The 17549-nt window shown below is 47.0% G+C and overlaps 2 protein-coding genes across 7 annotated transcripts in view; both read left to right on the top strand.

Moving 5' to 3' along the window:
- IP6K1 (inositol hexakisphosphate kinase 1) overlaps positions 1-14984 on the top strand; it is a 74406-nt gene extending 59422 nt beyond the window's left edge. For all 4 annotated transcript variants that reach the window (XM_079932983.1, XM_079932986.1, XM_079932984.1 and 1 more), the window contains 4 exons: positions 6298-6508; positions 8503-8684; positions 10793-10968; positions 11525-14984. In XM_079932983.1, the coding sequence (XP_079789109.1) occupies positions 6298-6508; positions 8503-8684; positions 10793-10968; positions 11525-12058 (1103 nt within the window). In that variant the 3' untranslated portion in view covers positions 12059-14984. The remainder of the gene's footprint in view (positions 1-6297; positions 6509-8502; positions 8685-10792; positions 10969-11524) is intronic.
- A 204-nt stretch (positions 14985-15188) lies between these two features.
- Positions 15189-17537, top strand: GMPPB (GDP-mannose pyrophosphorylase B). Of its 3 annotated transcripts, none has more exons than XM_079935253.1 (9): positions 15189-15684; positions 15812-15892; positions 15984-16032; positions 16171-16313; positions 16533-16691; positions 16778-16856; positions 16931-17058; positions 17142-17324; positions 17404-17537. In XM_079935253.1, exons 1-9 carry the CDS (start codon positions 15556-15558, stop codon positions 17533-17535), a joined length of 1083 nt encoding a protein of 360 aa, XP_079791379.1. In that variant the 5' UTR covers positions 15189-15555; the 3' UTR covers positions 17536-17537. The 3 variants fall into 3 exon arrangements, with proteins under 3 accessions (XP_079791379.1, XP_079791378.1, XP_079791380.1); XM_079935252.1 differs by having other exon boundaries at positions 16458-16691; XM_079935254.1 differs by having other exon boundaries at positions 15554-15892; positions 16458-16691.
- Positions 17538-17549: the final 12 nt, after the last annotated feature.

Below are 17549 nucleotides of genomic sequence, written 5' to 3'. Positions count from 1 at the left end.
CCATGTCCCCTGCATTGGACGCCTAACCACTGCGCCACCAGGGAAATCCCAAGTGTTACTTCTTTTTTTTTTTTTTTTTTTTTTGCGGCACGCGGGCCTCTCACTGCTGTGGCCTCTCCCGTTGCAGAGCACAGGCTACGGATGCGCAGGCTCAGCGGCCATGGCTCACGGGCCCAGCCGCTCAGCGGCATGTGGGATCTTCCCAGACCGGGGCACGAACCCGTGTCTCCTGTATCGGCAGGCAGACTCTCAACCACTGCGCCACAAGGGAAGCCCAAGTGTTACTTCTTAATAGTACTAAATATGAGGTTCTAGGCTTCTGTATAGTTATTCAAAACTTTGCCTTATTCATTTTTCTGTTACCAGTACTTACTGAGCATCTACTAGATGCCAAGCCCTGTGCTCATTAGAGTAAAAGACAAAAAAGGCCCATACCTTTATGGAGCTTGCATGCTAGTGTGAGAAACAAAGAATAAACAAATTATAGACAAAACAATTATAGATTGTGATAAGTACTTTGAATAAAATAAGTCATGTTCTGTAATTGAAAATAATAAAGCTTCCAAAACAGAGCACTTGATATAGAATGATCAGGGAAGGAGTGTCTGGGGAGACTTAAAGGACTGAAGGATGAGGAGCAGCTGTGGGCAAAGGACAATGGAAAGGACATTCCATTCCTCTCATAGACAAAAGCCCTGAGGTAAAAAACAACTACTTCTAAGAACTAGTCTACCTCTTTTTGCCAATTAAGAGTTAAGAAACAAAAGCAATTATACTCCATTAAAGATGTTAAAAAAAAAAAGTTAAGAAACAACCCTATTCATAAATGGTCAAAGGAGTTGAATAAACATTTCTCCAGAATAGATACACAAATGGCCAATAAGCACATGAAAAGATAATCAGCATCATTAGTCATTAGGGAAATGCAAATCTAAACCACAATAGAGACTACTCACTACCAGTGGATGGCTATTAAAAAGAAAGAAAACTGATACAACATTGTAAAGCAACTATATTCCAATAAAAATTAATTTGAATAAATAAATAAAAATACATTAAAAGAAAGAAGGAAAAGAAAGGAAGGAAGGAAGACAGGAAGAAAGGAAGGGAGAAAGAAAGAGTGGCAAAGATATGGAGAAATAGGAACATTGCTGGTAAGAATGTCAAATGGTACAGCCACTATGGAAAAACAGTTGGACAGTTCCTCAAAAAGTTAAACACAGAATTACCATATGATTCAGCAATTCCACTCCTAGGTATATACTCAAAAGAATTGGAACTAGAGACTCAAACAGATACTTGTAATACTCACAGAAGCATTATTTACAATAGACAAAAGGTGGAAACAACCCAAGTGTTTGATTGGGTTGAACAGACGAACGGATAAACAAAATGTGGCATATATTTACGCTGGAAGAGTATTCAGCCCTAAAAACAAATGAAGTTCTGACACGTGTTACAAGGTGGATGAACCTTGAAAACATTATGCTAAGTGAAATAAGCCAGACCTCAAAGAACAAACATTACATGATTCCACTTGTACGAAATATCTACAGTAGGCAAATTTGTAGAGACAGAAAGTAGATTAGAGGGTACCAGGGGTTCAGGTGAGAGGGAAATGGGGAGTTATTTAATGGGTATAGAGATTTTGTTTGAGGTGATATAAAAGTTCTGGAAATAGGTAACAAAAGTGGTTATACAACATTGTGAACGTACTTAATGCCACTGAATTTTACATTTAAAAATGGTTAAAATGACAAATTTATGTTAAATATGTTTTTACCACAATTTTTAAAAGTAAAAAAAAAAAGTATATTAAAAAAAACCCCGAAAACCTCTACCCAAATGTAATTCTCTGTGTTTAAGCCAATCTTAAAAATGCCAAGAAAATTAGGACTTATATCAAATGAAGTAAAGGACCATTGATTTTCATTTTCCTACCTGAATTCTTTCTAGGTGTGAGTAATGAGGTAAAAAAAAAAAAAAATTAGGATCAAAAAAATACATATTTTTTAAACTAGTGGTAGGTTGCATGGCTCATTTAATTACCAGATCTTACCCACTCTTGGAAGGCTCTTCTTCCTGTTCGACCCATAGCATAACCACTTCTCCCTTGATCAGGTATGATGCTCTGTGTCAAGGTACTCAATGGTACGTGCCTGCAGAGAATTAAAGGTTTCCATTATAGCTTTAGATGGCCCTGCAAGATAAAAAGAAATTTTAAAGGAGGGAATGATGCATTTGAGTATATAAAATTAAAAAGTTTTATCAAAATACACTTTTAAAGAAAATTAAGAGCTATTTACTTCACATAAAACTGACCGAGGATTTGTTTCTAGAATGTGTGTGTGTGTGTGTATGCAATTCAAAATCAATAGGAAAAAAGACAATTCAGTAGGAAAATGAGCAAAAATAAAGAAAATCAGTGAAAACTAAAGACCAAAGGCTAGGATAAATCTCTAGCCAGACTGATTAGGAAAAAGAAAAGACATAAATTTCCAATATCAGAAATGACAGATGTGGGACTTCCCTGGTGGTCCAGTGGTGAAGACTTCACCTTCCAATGCAGGGGATGTGGGTTCGATCCCTGGTTGGGGACCTAAGATCCCACATGCTTCACGGCCAAAAAACCAAAACATAGAAGCAATATTGTAACAAATTCAATAAAGACTTTAAAAATAGTCCACATCAAAAAAGAAATCTTAAAAAAAAAAAGACAGATGTATCATCACTACAGTTTCTACCGATATTAAAAAAAATAAAAATATTATGAACAACTTTATGCCAGTAAATTCTACAACTTAGATGAAATAGACAATTTATTGCAACACACAAACTATGAAAACTCACTCTAGAAGAAATGAATAATCTGAATAGCCCTATGTAGTAAATAAATTGAAATTGGAATTTAAAGCATTTTAGCAAAGAAAACTCCAGGCCCACACAACTTCACTGGTGAATTCTACCAAATATTTAAGAAATACTACACAAACTCTTTCAAAAAGTTGAAGCAGGAATACATCTCTACTCATTCTATAAGGACATTACAAGAAAATTAATGTCCTAGACGAACCTAAAAAATTTGAACAAGATTTTAGCAAATTGAATATATTAAGAATATATTAAAGAATATATTAAGAATATATTAAAAGGACAGTATGTCGTGACCAAGTAGGGTTTACCATAGGAGTAATGCAGGGTAGGTTTAACATTCAAAAGTTAATGTAATTGACCATATCAATAAACTAAAAAAAGAAAAATCATATGATTATCTCAGTAAGTGCAGAAAAAGTACTTGACAGTATCCAACATACATTCTTTTTTAAAATTTATTTTACTGAAGTATAGTTTATTTACAATGCTATGTTAATTTCTGCTGTACAGCAAAGTGATTCAGTTATACATATATGTACATTCTTTTTCATATTCTTTTCCATTATGATTTATCACAGAATATTGAATATAGTTCCCTGTGCTATACAGTAGGACCTTGTTATTTAATCATTCTATATATGTTTGCATCTGCTAATCCTGAACTCCCAATCCATCCCTCCCCCCCCAACCCCCACAAGTCTGTTCTCTGTGTGTGAGTCTGTTTCTGTTTCGTATTGTAGAAAAGTTCTTGTCATATTTTAGATTCCACATGTAAGTGATATCATATGGTATTTGTCTTTCTGACTTACGTCACTTAGTATGACAATCTCTAGGTCCATCAGTGTTACCGCAAATGGCATTATTTCATTCTCTTTTATGGCTGGGTAATAGTCCGTTGTCTATATGTACCACATCTTTATCCATTCATCTGTTGATGGACATTTAGGTTGTTTCCATGTCTTGGCTATTGTGAATAGTGCTGCTGTGAACATAGGGGTGCATGCATCTTTTTGAATTACAGTTTTGTCCAGATATATGCCCAGGAGTGGGATTGCTGAATCATCTGGCAACTCTAGTTTTTTGAAGAACCTCCATACTGTTCTCCATAGCGGCTGCACCAATTTACATTCCCAACAACAATGTAGGAGGGTTCCCTTTTCTCCACACCCTGTCCAGCATTTGTTATTTGTACATTTTTTAATGATGGCCATTCTGACTGGTGTGAGGTGGTACCTCGTTGTAGTTTTGATTTGCATTTCTCTAATAATTAGCCATTGTTGAGCATCTTTTCATGTACCTGTTGGCCATCTGTATCAACATCCAGTCTTGATAAAACAACAGGAGTAACAAAACTCTTAGCAAAGTGGGGATGGAAAGAAAGTTCCTCAAAGCTGATAGAAGGCATCTATGAAAACCTACAGCTAGCTTCCTACTCAGTGATGAGACAATTGCTTTAACCCCTAAGATCAGGAACGAGACAAGAATGTCCATGCTCTCCATTTCTAGTTGACATATAACTTGGAGGTTCTGGCCAGTGCAGTTAGGCAAGAAAATGAAATAATAAAAGACATCCAGATTGGAAAGGAAGAAGTAAAACTGTCTTTATTTTCAGACAACATAGAATTCTGTCTTCAGCCAAACTATCAGTCAAGTGTTGGAATAGAATAAAGTCCTGCAAAGGACTCAGAAAATTGACCTCCTGAGCACTCTTAGGAAGTTACTTGAAGATGTATTCCACTCAAATAAGGAGGAAACCAAGAAAGAAGGGAAAAGGAGAGGACATAGAAGGAACAATTCTCACTCTGGTCAGCTGCAGCAAGGAGGGGCCCAGCATGGGAGCTATGTGGCAGGCCTGGAGGACACTCTAGATCAGAGTACGAGGGGGAGCCCAGGAAACAAAGAATATTGTAGACCAGAGGGCATTCAAACTTGAACATAACTGAAGCTCTGGAAAAGACAAAGAGAAGAAGTTACAAAGGCAGAAACCTGTAGGAGAGGCAGTCATCTATGTAAGGAAGCCAGGACACAGTTGTGAAGCTCACTAAAGTGAGGTGTACATTTAAGCAATGTAATGAGAAGGTAAGAAAAATCGATTTCACCTTAATGTCTTAAGGATTTTTTTTCCTAATAGAGACCAGGGATTGGGGCAGTGCCCTCCTGGAGAAGGAAATGGGCCAAAGAGAAGGATATTCTTGGTCTAGCATACTGACATATTCCTAAATGCTTCTCACTGATTCTCAATAATGCTGATATTGCACACCAAGAATGTAAACGAGGAGTGTAGCTGACAGAGGGTTGGATATGGAAGTTAGATGAAGGGCAGCCTCGACCTTTTTAAGAACAAATAACAAAAAACTCCTTGATTTCTAGGTATTGTGTTTCAACTCGTTTGGTAATGATCCAGAAGAAACTATGAAAACCTGTTTGATAAAAATGGACACAACAAACTGTTTTGCATGAGTACAGCATGGAAAATAGGTGTTTCAACTTAGGAATGCTGGTGGTTTGGTGAGGCAGAAGTTCTGCCTGTTGAGCTTAGAATAGCCTGATGTTCAGTGTCGGCAGAAGACATATTTTGGGGACTGTCTTTGAGAAGTCTTGATGTCTGTCAAGGTGACATTGTCAGGCAGAAGGAAACCAGATCTAGAGGAGGACATAGGAAATGACAGCATCATAGAGCAGTTAAATAAGTAGAGGGTTAAATTATGTCGAGTGTGGATGTCACCTAGAAAATACAGTTCTTTTGAATGGTACAGAAGGCAGCAGTTGAAAGTGAGAGGGTGGGCTTCCCTGGTGGCTCAGTGGTTACGAATCCGCCTGCCAGTGCAGGGGGCACGGGTTCGAGCCCTGGTCCGGGAAGATCCCGCATGCCGCGGAGCAACTTAGCCCGTGCACCACAACTACTGAGCCCATGCTCTAGAGCCCGTGAGCCACGACTACTGAGCCCACATGCAGAACTACTGAGCCCACGCGCCTAGAGCCCATGCTTCACAACAAGAGAAGCCACAGTGATGAGAACCCCCACGCACCCCAATGAAGAGTAGCCCCCGCTCGCCACAACTAGAGAAAGCCCGTGCGCAGCAACGAAGACCCAACGCAGCCAAAAATAAATAAATAAATAAATTTATTAGAAAGGAAAAAAGAAAGTGAGAGGGTTAGACAAGAGAATGGGAAAAATATATAGATTTATCCAAAATCAAAGGTAAATAGTGGACTTAGAATGGGGGATTAGTGGTTAGACTTAGAATGGGGGATTAGTGGTCAGCTGTGTTTTGGAAAGATGTCTGCTAGTCATTGTTCCCACAGTTGATACAGGGCAGGTGATGTCAGTGTGCTGAGGGACAGCATGTGCCAGCAGTCTGAACTGAAGGGACCCAATCTCTGTAGACATTTGTTGACTGGCTGCCTTTTTTTCTCCAACAGGAGTGGTGTCAGTCTGCTTTGAGGGGGACAGTGATGGTTACATCAACTTGTTGGCCTACCCTTATGTGGAAAGTGAGACCGTGGAGCAGGATGACACACCAGAGCGGGAGCAACCTCGGCGTAAGCACTCTCGCCGGAGCCTGCACCGGTCAGGCAGTGGCAGTGACCACAGGGAGGAGAAAGCCAGCCTGTCCCTTGAAACCTCAGAGAGGTAAGGGGATGGTAAGCAGGACTGGTGGTTCATGTCTGGTCCTGATATACTCAGAATATCTCTAGAGTCCTGATACATCATGGGGAAGTAAGGCTCAAGGTTGGGGGAAGGTGGCTGATGTTCTTAGGCCACCCACATAGGTGCAGGCTGCCGCCTGTATGTCACATCACCCCAGTGATGCCTCCTTCTGAGTATGGCTGTAGCTAGTCAAGAGAGAATGAAGTTCCCTCAGCTTTTTGGGAACAAGAACACCCTGTTTTCTCCAGCTTTGTTATGTCTCGCACCCCCAAGACAGAGGTGGAAATGCATTGGTCCACGATGAGGTTCCAGCTCCTTTCTCACCTGCAGGATGTCAGAGCCCAAAGGCAATGAGTGGCATCCAGACTAGTGTTCCTTAAGGGTTTGGGTGTCATATCTCTCTGAGACTCTGATATCAGCTATTAATCCTTTCCCTGAATCTGAAGTTCAGTTTATTGCATTGGAAATTGACTTTTCTTGTAGATTAGGAAAATAATCTACAAAGAATTATTTTTCTTGATATATCATGCAAAAAAATGTGAACCCTGACAAGGGTGGCCATAATCAAAAGGATAGACAATAAAAGTTTTGATGAGGATATGGAGAAATTGGAACCCTCCTACACTGCTGATGGGAATGTAAAATAGTGCAGCTATTCTGGAAAACAATTAGGCAGTTTTTCAAAAAGTTAAACCTGGCAACTGCACTCCTAGGTATATGCCCAAGAGAATTGAAGGAATATATTCACACATAAAACTTGTACACAAATGTTTATAGCAGCATTATTCCTAATAGCCGAAAACTGGAAACAACCTGAGTGTCCATAAATTAAATGTGGTATAACTATACAATAGAATATTACTCAGCAATAAAAAGGGATGGGGTACTGACACATGCTACAACATGGATGAACCTTGAAAACATTTATGTTAAATGAAAGAAGCCAGTCACAGAAAACCACATATTATATGGTTCCATTTATATAAGATGTTCAGAATAGGCAAATCCATTGTTTCTGTCCAAGAGACAGAAGGCAAAGTCAGTGGATGCCAGGGACTGAGGGGGAGGGATAGATGGGAAGTGACTGCTAATGGTGACAAGGTCTGTTTTTGGGGTGATGAAAATTCCTAAAAATTAAATAGTGGTGATGTTTTATAACCTCATGAATATACTAAAAAAAACGCCAGGGCTTCCCTGGTGGCGCAGTGGTTGAGAGTCCGCCTGCCAATGCAGGGGACGCGGGTTCGTGCCACAGTCCGGGAAGATCCCACATGCCGCGGAGTGGCTGGGCCCCTGAGCCATGGCCGCTGAACTTGAACATCTGGAGCCTGTGCTCCGCAACGGGAGAGGCCACAACAGTGAGAGGCCCGCGTACCGCAAAAAAAAAAAAAAAAAAAAACGCCAAAAAACTGAATTGTAAAAAAAAATAAAACTAATGTAAATAAAAAATGAGCGTTTTGAACCAAAGTGAAATTAAAATTGTATGATTAAATTACTTTATATATATTTAATATCACTCAAAAATAAGTTTCAGTGAGGGAATTCCCTGGCAGTCCAGTGGTTGGGACTCGGCACTTCCACGGCCGAGGGCCTGGGTTTGATCCCTCGTCCGGGAACTAAGATCCTGCAAGCCGTGCGGCATGGCCAAAAAAAAAAAAAAAATTCAGTGAATAGGATGCTCTGTGACTTGACCTAGAAGTTGGAATTGGGACTTTTCTTAGATGTGGCAGCACATAGTTTGTCTCTGACATCAGATCAGATCAGTTTAGCAACACAGGCTGCACACCCTAGCTCCTTAGTACTTATACCATTTACTCACTTTGATGGGCTCATGCATCTGGGCCCCGTGTCACCCCTCAGGAAGGTCTATGCGTGGCACATTAGACTTGATCCAGGCCTCCCCCACCCTGTGTAGTGAGACCCCAGAGGGTGACTTGTCTGAGCCCCTTAGCAATGGGTATGTTCTTCCTTCTTAGCCCCCAGGAGGCAAAGACTCCGAAGGTGGAGCTACACAGCCACTCGGATGTCCCTTTCCAGATGCTGGATGGCAACAGCGGTCTGAGTTCCGAGAAGATCAGCCACAACCCTTGGAGCCTGCGCTGTCACAAACAGCAGCTGAGCCGCATGCGCTCCGAGTCCAAGGACCGAAAACTCTACAGTATCCTTGTTACTGCTTCTCCAGCAGTGCCTGCTACTGGGACCATGAGTCCTGTGTCAGGGCACCTAACAGTACCATGGCCAGCGCCCTCTCTGTTCAGGGGCTCCTCTTTTGTTCTCATCTCCCTTTTCCATAGGCTCTTCTTCCTCTTTGTCCTTCTTATTTTCATCAACATGTTGTTTCTTTCCTGCGTTTTGGGGCTGGTAAGACTGAAGCTTAAACTTGGCAGTCTAGAAGAGTGCTGTCCAATAGAACTGTCTGTGACAATGGAAGTATTCTGAATCTGTGCTGAAATTTGTGGTAGCCACTAGCTACACTGTAACCGAAATGTGGCTGCTGTGACTGAGTTACTAAATTTTTTATTTATTTAATTAATTAAAATCTAAATTTAAATCACCAGGCATGGATAGTGGCTACCATATTTATCAGTGCATGTCTAGAATTGGGGTGTGTGTGTGTGTGCGCGTGCGCATATGTACACGTGTACATGTGTGTATTTCTCCCCTCCCAAAAGATAATAATTAAAAAGTAATATGTTTGATTTTAGTATGTTTTTTCTAAACACTATACCTGTGCAATATAAAACAGTTTTTTAAGATACCAAAGGTAAAAAGTATTATGAAATGGGAATTCTTAAAATCATTTAGTGTTTTGAAGCAGTAGACAATAAATAAATCTTACTGAGAAACTGAGGGAAGTATGCTGAGCACTTCATATATACTTACTCAGTTTTCCTAAGTCTTTTGAGGGAGGAAGTGTTATGATTTCCGTTTACAGACGAGTAAATGGAAGCACAGGGTGGTTAAGTGTTGTGCTCAGAGCCAGTGAGTGGCCGAAGCAGGATCCAGTGCTCTCAGGCATTGTGAGATATTTCTGCAACCTTCTTTGAGTTTTACTGTCACTTGTTTATAGCTTATAGCAGGTGATGAGACTAGTTAAAAGCCATATTTAATGATTTTTTTAGTGTTACTCCTTAAAGAATTAGCGGATATTAAAATATTCATCATCATAGTGATGCTGAGGGTCTTATCCTCCAAGACCATGTGATTGCTACATAGTCCCAAATATGGAATTGAGGGCCAGGCTGTGAGCCCTGATGACTTTTGGCAGACATGTGACAGGCCTGTACCTTTAAGATTGTTGCAGACAGGAGATGTAGATGAGGACATGGATATAAATGCCAGGAGGCCAGGACCACAGAGCCATTTTAAGCAGAAGATCCTAGAAGTACTAAGGGATAAGTTTAAATATATGGTCCACTGGTTTGAAGTTTATTCAGAAAATGGCAAGATAGAAATTTAAATCCAGATTTTTCTAAAGATTCCTGTTTGGGAATGTTAAATCTGATTTATCATTTTTGTAGTAGTGCTACAAAGGAAGTTCCTTACTTCTTAGGCCTGAGTGAGACACTGGATTGAGCAGGGCCTTGGTTTACTGATGGTGCCAGGGATGTATGTGAAACTGCCAAATCTTCTTTGGTTTATTGTATGCCTGCAAGGCAGATCTAAAGAATAAAATAAAAATGATATCAACAAATGTGGTATATACATACAATGAAAAATTAGTCAGCCATAAAAAGGAATGAAATTTTGTCACATGCTACAATATGGATGAACCTTGAAAACAATTTGCTAAGCGAAAGAGCCAGATACAAAAGGACAAATATTACATGATGCCACTTATATGAAGTATCTAGAACAGGCAAATTCATAGAGACAGAAAGTAGACAGTGGTTATGGGGGCAGGGGAGAGGGGAATGGGAGTTACTGTTTAATGGGTACAGTTTCTAATTTCTATTTGGGAAGATGAAAAAGTTTTGGAGATTGGATGGTGGTGATGGTTGCACAGTAATATGAATGTACTTAATGCCACTGAACTGTATACTTAAAAATGGTTAAAATGATAAATGTTACGTGTATTTTACCGCAACAAAAAAATTTTTTAAAGAAATAATAAGCCAGTGGTTTGAAATCCACATTTGAGAGTTTGTGAGGTGAATACAGATTACATTAGAATGGAATGCCTCCTTTTATAGAAAAATGGGATTATGCTTTTCTGGCTGGGGCTGATGGTGAGTTTGGTGGTTATTCCCCTTGACTGTGGCCCAGAGTTCCTCCTGCTTGAGAACGTGGTGCACCACTTCAAGTACCCCTGTGTGCTGGACCTGAAGATGGGCACCCGGCAGCATGGTGATGATGCATCAGCTGAGAAGGCAGCCCGGCAGATGCGGAAGTGCGAGCAAAGTACGTCAGCTACGCTGGGTGTCAGGGTCTGTGGCATGCAGGTGAGTCATCCTTGGTGAGAGCCTAGGTGCTCCTGCTTGCATGTTTTGGGTTGTGTGTGTGCCTGCCTGCTATCCGAGCCAGGTGTCCTCCTGGCCCACAGTGGTCCAGAATCTCCTCCGAGAGGGTGAGTCCCCTACAGAGTGCTGAGTGCGTTTTTGTAGACATGTTCCCTGAGCCCTCTTGTCCTTACCTGGGGACCTTGGTCTGGGCTCCAGTGCAGAACCACTGTGAGAGCCTGTTGCCTTCATATTGGGGCAAGTAAGACTCTTGTCTGTCAGCAAGATAATTCCTAGTTTGAGTCCAGCTGGTCTCCTGGGGCAACTTGGAGGAGGGCTCCAAAGGTAGTGACAGAAAACCTGTAGGCCTGGTCTCTGCACATTGCTGGCTTTACCACAGGAAAACTTAGGGTGAACTTGGCCTGCCTACTCTAGTTGTGTAGGGTTGAGCAGAAAAGCTCAGGTTGGTCAGAAGTACTTTCCAGATAGTGCCTGCCCAGGGCACCGTGAGGTCATCAGACCTCCCTGGTACTCACCTGTCTGTCTCCTGGGGTTTCAGGTGTACCAGCTGGACACGGGGCATTACCTCTGCAGGAACAAGTACTATGGCCGTGGGCTCTCCATTGAAGGCTTCCGCAATGCCCTCTATCAGTACCTGCACAATGGCCTGGACCTGCGGCGTGACCTTTTTGAGCCCATCCTGAGCAAACTGCGAGGCCTGAAAGCTGTACTGGAGCGGCAGGCCTCCTACCGCTTCTACTCCAGTTCCCTGCTTGTCATCTATGATGGTAAGGAGTGCCGGTCTGAGTCCTACCTGGACCGCCGGTCCGAAATGCGTATCAAGCACCTGGACACAGGGCTCCCTGAGGTGGCACCATCCTGTGGCCCTAGCACCAGCCCCAGCAGCACCAGCCCCGAGGTGGGCCCCTTCTCTCCACCCAAGGTGGATGTCCGCATGATCGACTTTGCACACAGCACATTCAAGGGCTTCCGAGATGACCCCACTGTGCATGATGGGCCTGACCGAGGCTATGTGTTTGGCCTGGAGAACCTCATCAGCATCATGGAACAGATGCGGGACGAGAACCAGTAGGCCCAGCTCTGGGCTTCCAGAACCCCTTCCTCTCCACCCTCAGGCAGGGACCATTGCTCTGAACTCGCCATGAGGACACACAGACTTGCTTTTAAAAGGGTGATATTTCTCTTTGGTGTAAACTAAAAGAAATGTTTTTAGCTGTAGCCTGGAATCCATACATATAAAGTGAAGGAGGGCAGAACACATCCTCTCAGCCAGGCTTCCTAGCTCTATGGTTCTGACTGCTGTGTCCAGGCTGACTTAGGAAGGAAGAGATACCCCTGGTGGGCTTGGCAGCAGGGACAGGTTGCCCTTGGACATTGGTTTCTCTTGCCTAGGTCTTTGGGGTCTGTGGCTGCAGGGTCCTGCTAGTTGTGGGGTGAAGCCCTGGGTTGGCTCAGGGCCCCTCCATGCTCACTCATCCCTTGTTCCCAGTAGTAGAGGGTTGGGTGCCCATCTCTTGGGGGACTTTGTAGCTTGTGTTGTGGGTATCATCCAGGTCTGTAACAGATGTCCCCAGGGCACCACAGGGCCAACTGCACACAGCTGGACCCTTCTCGGTTCTGACCTTGGCATGAGGCTAGATTCATGAAGCTGTGCTGAAGCCAGCAATGATAGAGGGCAGGCCCTGGGATCCCCAGGCACTATTTGGCACTTGAACCTGCTCCTCCTCCTGCCTGCACAGCCCAGCCAGCGTTTCTCACCAAGATCCCTTGCCTAAGGAGGCCATCCCCTCTTGCCCCACTGGAGGGGGCCCTGCTCTGTTTGCTGAGGAGAGTCAGTGTTCCAGCAGGCCTCAGGGCCTCTGATGGCTCTGACCCAGCTAGTATTTGCAGTCCTTGTGCTGTGGGTAGGAGTCCTCTTCCTCTAGCTTGGGCAGCTGTGCTGCCTTGGATGGGCTGCTCCTTCCAGGGCTCAAAGGCTGTGGTCCGCTCAGGGTCTCACCTCTCCCCAGGCCAAGCTCAAGGCAGGAGCCCATGTGAGGAGCTCCAGGCTTGTGAGGGAGAACTTTAAGCTTGTTTGCTTATAGGGACATTGGGTGCTGGGTGCAGGTGCCCAGATTCTGCTAATGAGAGTTTTGTCTTATCAGTACTGGGGTCCATCAGTCTGTCCATTTGTCCATCTACCAGCCCCTGTGATCTTTCCCCTGGGGTGTAGCCTTGTTCATTAGTAAATATTGATTTTCTTCATGCTTCCCTCAGCAAAATATTCTCTTTACCATTTCTGAGGTGAGCTTTTGCCCCTGTGCCCTTCCTCAGCAGGTGCTACCTTTTCTAAAAGAACTGGTAGCAAAATGAATTGGAGGAGGTGTTTCCCTGCTGGCCCAACACCCTCTCTGTGAGCCTGGAGTGTGGCCCCCTCAACACTCAACACTGACAGTAGCACAGTGAAGGCCCAGGGGGTGACCCATTCCTTGCCCATAACTTTTGCTGCCAGCCCTTAATGGCACAGAGACCTGCCACCTCTAACACATGTGGCCAGGTGATACTGCACTCACCTAGCCATTGCTGAGGTTAGTGCTCTCACCTCTGAGTCTAGGGCCACTGTCATTGTCACTTTTAGCATGTCCCTATTGGGGCATTAATGGTAAGCCTGCCAGCCTGTGTCTCTGAGAGGCCTTGGTAACTGATGGACTAATTTCCTGGTCCTTAGAGATGCAGCCCCACACATCTTAAATGGGCTCCTTGATGGGATCCCATCTCTCTCGGCCCTCTGACCCTGGTGCCATTGGTGGGCAGGTTCCCATTCCTTGGGGCTAGGAGGGGCAGCTTGCCTGTTTCTGGTCAGTAATGACCATCTTCTGTACTATTCTGTGGCTTCATCCATGGGGGCAGTAGCTCTTCATTAGTGTGGATAGTCATTTCCTGGTAAGGCAGAGGCTAAAGCAAAGGGTCTGGGGCCACTCGGGACCCACTTGATGGCACCTCTCCAGCCTGGGGATGTGCTGTGCTTCCTGAGTTTGTATATTATGGGAGATGCTGCCCCATTCCGCTCTTCATCGCGAGAGAGGCTGTACCGACTTAAATTCAGTGTTTGCCTGGCACTAAAAGAGCAGGGCTGGGATTTGCTGCTTCTCCCCCAGGGCAGGGTCCCTTGTTTTCAGTACTTTTGAACACTTGGGAGACACAGCCCTGCTTTCTGGTGGGTGGTGGGCATGTGTGTCTGCACACGCTCTTTGCCACCATTTCGCCCTGTTCCATGCTAGAGAGCCCTGTCCCTGCCAGGCCCTGCCTTCCCAGCCCCAACTTGGGACCAAAGTGCAAGATGGGATCACGGGTTGGGGCGTTCAAGCGACCCCTCTCTATAGTGCTTCCCTGGGCGAAGTCGACACCAGCCCCCTAGCGGGGTGGGATGGGCGGTGCTTAAAGAGGAAGGGGACCAGTTTTGCAACTTGCCCGGGACGCCACCCCTCCCTCACATCCGGGCCTGTACAGTGGGCGTGGGGATTCTCCTTAAGGGGCCAAAGGCCTGGGCTAGTTCGTATCCTTTGCTCACTTGCTCACATCCCGCCACGTGCACCCCCCCCCTAGATGCATATTGCTTGAACTTTTAAAACTGTTCAATTTGGTTTTGTTTGTGCCGATTTAAAAAATGTTTTAATGGGGAAAAGTTTGGGGAGAACCAAGGGAAGGGCCTGGTATCTTTGCTTCTCGGGGAACTGCAAGGCCTCGCCTGGAGGACCGCTCTCTACTCCACTTTCCTGGAAGCTGCCTAAGCCTGTCCACGCCGCCCGAGCCCTGCGCCCGGATATGACACGTGGCTCCGGTCGCGTCTGGGCGCGGTTGCGTTTTCTCGGGACCTTGCGTGCAGGGGAGGGGCTGCTCCGGCATTGGGCTGAGCCTGCCCCTTTCTGTACACCTAGCGCTGCCCGCCCCGCTTGTGTCTGAGGTCGTGTATGTCAAAATAAAGCCGCTAGAAACCGAGGCGTGTCCGTGTCTTTGAGAAACCCCTCGGCCTCCGGGAGACTGGCATAGTCCCGCCCGCCCGCATCCTCGGCCCCTCCCCGGCCCGGCCGGCCCGGTGAGGCGGGGAGGGGCCGGAAGCGGTTGGGGCGCAGCGCAAAAGAAGCCTCGCCCTTGGCGCCAGCTCCGCTTTTGTATCCGCCAATGGCCAGCTGACTCGCAGGTCCGGGTCCCGGTCCCCATGGTAGCCCGGCGCGCTCGGTTCTCATTGGCTGCGTCGGCCGGAGCGTCGCGTTTCGGCGCTTCGACGCCGACTGTGTGCCACGTATACGGTAGCTGATTGGGCCGCCCGAGTTTACGTCACTTCCCGCCGGCCGCCGGCCCGAGTTGGGAGGCAGTCGGTCTCCGTCCGGCGTCGTGTCCAGGTTTGCTGCGGTCTCGGCCCTAGCGTCAGCGCGGACTGGGCGGACAAGGCAGAGCCAGAGTTGGTCAGTCTGGCGGGTGAAGGGCGAGGGGCCGGGCACAGCGGCGGGAGTGTGCGGCAGGGGTCCGCCAGGCAGGCCGCGGACACCTCGGAGCCCGGGACTCACTCTCCGGCCGCCCGCAGGCGCAATGAAGGCACTGATTTTGGTGGGTGGCTATGGGACGCGCCTGCGGCCGCTGACGCTAAGCATCCCGAAGCCGCTGGTGGACTTCTGCAATAAGCCTATCTTGCTGCACCAAGTGGAGGCGCTGGCCGCGGTAAGGCCCGGGGCCGGGATCTTGGTAGGACCTGATAGGATGAGGGACGGCCAGCGATTGGGGATCGGGGACACCTGTGCCTTCGGCTGAATCCGCTTGGCGGCCGGCGCTGTTCTGTTGCCCACAGGCCGGCGTGGACCACGTGATTCTGGCTGTGAGCTATATGTCTCAGGTGCTGGAGAAGGAAATGAAGGCGCAGGAGCAAAGGGTGAGGCACGGACTTCTCGCTCTTTCCCTTGGTCCCCGCTCAACTTTTCACCGTGGTGAGAGGAACCTGACGGGGGGCTTCTTCCTTCCAGCTAGGAATCCGAATCTCTATGTCCCATGAAGAGGAGCCTTTAGGAACAGGTCAGTAGAGATAGGAAGGTCCCTTGGGGAGGGTTTAGGGCCAGGGAAGGAGCAAGACTCAGCCTGGATGGGGACTGCTGAGCCTGGATCCAGGGGCTCAGACCCCCAAAATGATGGCGACCTGTCCCTCTCCCCCAGCTGGGCCCCTGGCACTGGCCCGTGACTTGCTCTCTGAGACTGCAGACCCTTTTTTCGTCCTCAACAGTGACGTGATCTGCGATTTCCCCTTTCAAGCCATGGTGCAGTTCCACCGGCACCATGGCCAGGAGGGCTCAATTCTGGTAAGAGAGCCCGTCTTTCTGTTCTAATGTACCTGTCCCCATGCGCAGCCTCCCTAGCCTCTCCCATCCTCCAGCCTTGAACTGCCCCTTGGTGTTGCGGTTGCAGAGCTGTGCAGTTTGTGCCTTTAGGCATTTTCGGCAAAGCCCCTGAAATTTAGGACAGCATGTATATCAAGGCTCAGGAGCCCTGGACTAGGCCTGAAGTCCCCCTGCACTCAGGTGACCAAAGTGGAGGAACCCTCTAAGTATGGCGTGGTAGTGTGTGAGGCGGACACAGGCCGCATTCACCGGTTCGTGGAGAAGCCGCAGGTGTTTGTTTCCAACAAGATCAACGCAGGCATGTACATCCTGAGCCCTCCAGTGCTACGGCGCATCCAGGTGTGTAGAAGCCAGCTGCTGGGTGGGCTGGGGTAGGGCAGGCCACCACTGCCATGACCCTGCTCATGAGCTGCCCACTCCCACAGCTGCAGCCCACATCCATTGAGAAGGAGATCTTCCCTGTCATGGCCAAGGAGGGGCAGCTCTATGCCATGGAGTTGCAGGGTGAGGCAGGGAGGCCACAGGGTGGGGGTGGTCTGTGGCTGGGCTGAGCCCCCTGATGCATTGTCTCCCTACAGGCTTCTGGATGGACATTGGGCAGCCCAAGGATTTCCTCACCGGCATGTGCCTCTTCCTGCAGTCGCTGCGACAGAAGCAGCCTGAGCAACTGTGCTCAGGCCCCGGCATTGTGGGCAACGTGCTGGTGGTGAGGCCCTTGCCCAGAGCATTGTCAACCCCCTCAACCTTGGGGGACAGATGGCCCACTTGTGTTTTCCCCGCTGTCCTCAGGACCCAAGTGCCCGTATTGGCGAGAACTGCAGCATTGGCCCTAATGTGAGTCTGGGTCCTGGTGTGGTGGTGGAGGATGGTGTGTGCATTCGGCGGTGCACGGTGCTGCGAGATGCCCACATTCGCTCCCACTCCTGGCTTGAGTCCTGCATTGTAGGCTGGCGCTGCCGCGTGGGCCAGTGGGTAAGCCTCCGGGCTGGGCCAGATGGGGAGGGTGGGGGAATGCCTCTGCCTCGCTGACAGGCCTGCCCCTCCCCCCAAGGTGCGCATGGAGAACGTGACAGTGCTGGGTGAGGACGTCATAGTTAACGACGAGCTCTACCTCAACGGGGCCAGTGTGCTGCCCCACAAGTCTATTGGTGAGTCGGTGCCGGAGCCCCGCATCATCATGTGAGGATGCTGTGGGGC

The sequence above is a fragment of the Stenella coeruleoalba genome (assembly GCF_951394435.1).
Source record: "Stenella coeruleoalba genome assembly, chromosome: 10".
NCBI lineage: Eukaryota > Metazoa > Chordata > Mammalia > Artiodactyla > Delphinidae > Stenella > Stenella coeruleoalba.
This window is presented reverse-complemented; position numbering and strand designations above follow the sequence as displayed.

Coding starts and splice junctions, on each gene's coding strand:
- GMPPB (XM_079935252.1), top strand. CDS start 15,556: ATGAAGGCACTGATTTTGGTGGGTGGCTATGGGACGCGCCTGCGGCCG. Junction 16,033..16,170: donor AGAGGAGCCTTTAGGAACAG/GTCAGTAGAGAT, acceptor CCTCTCCCCCAG/CTGGGCCCCTGGCACTGGCC. Junction 17,059..17,141: donor TTGTGGGCAACGTGCTGGTG/GTGAGGCCCTTG, acceptor CGCTGTCCTCAG/GACCCAAGTGCCCGTATTGG.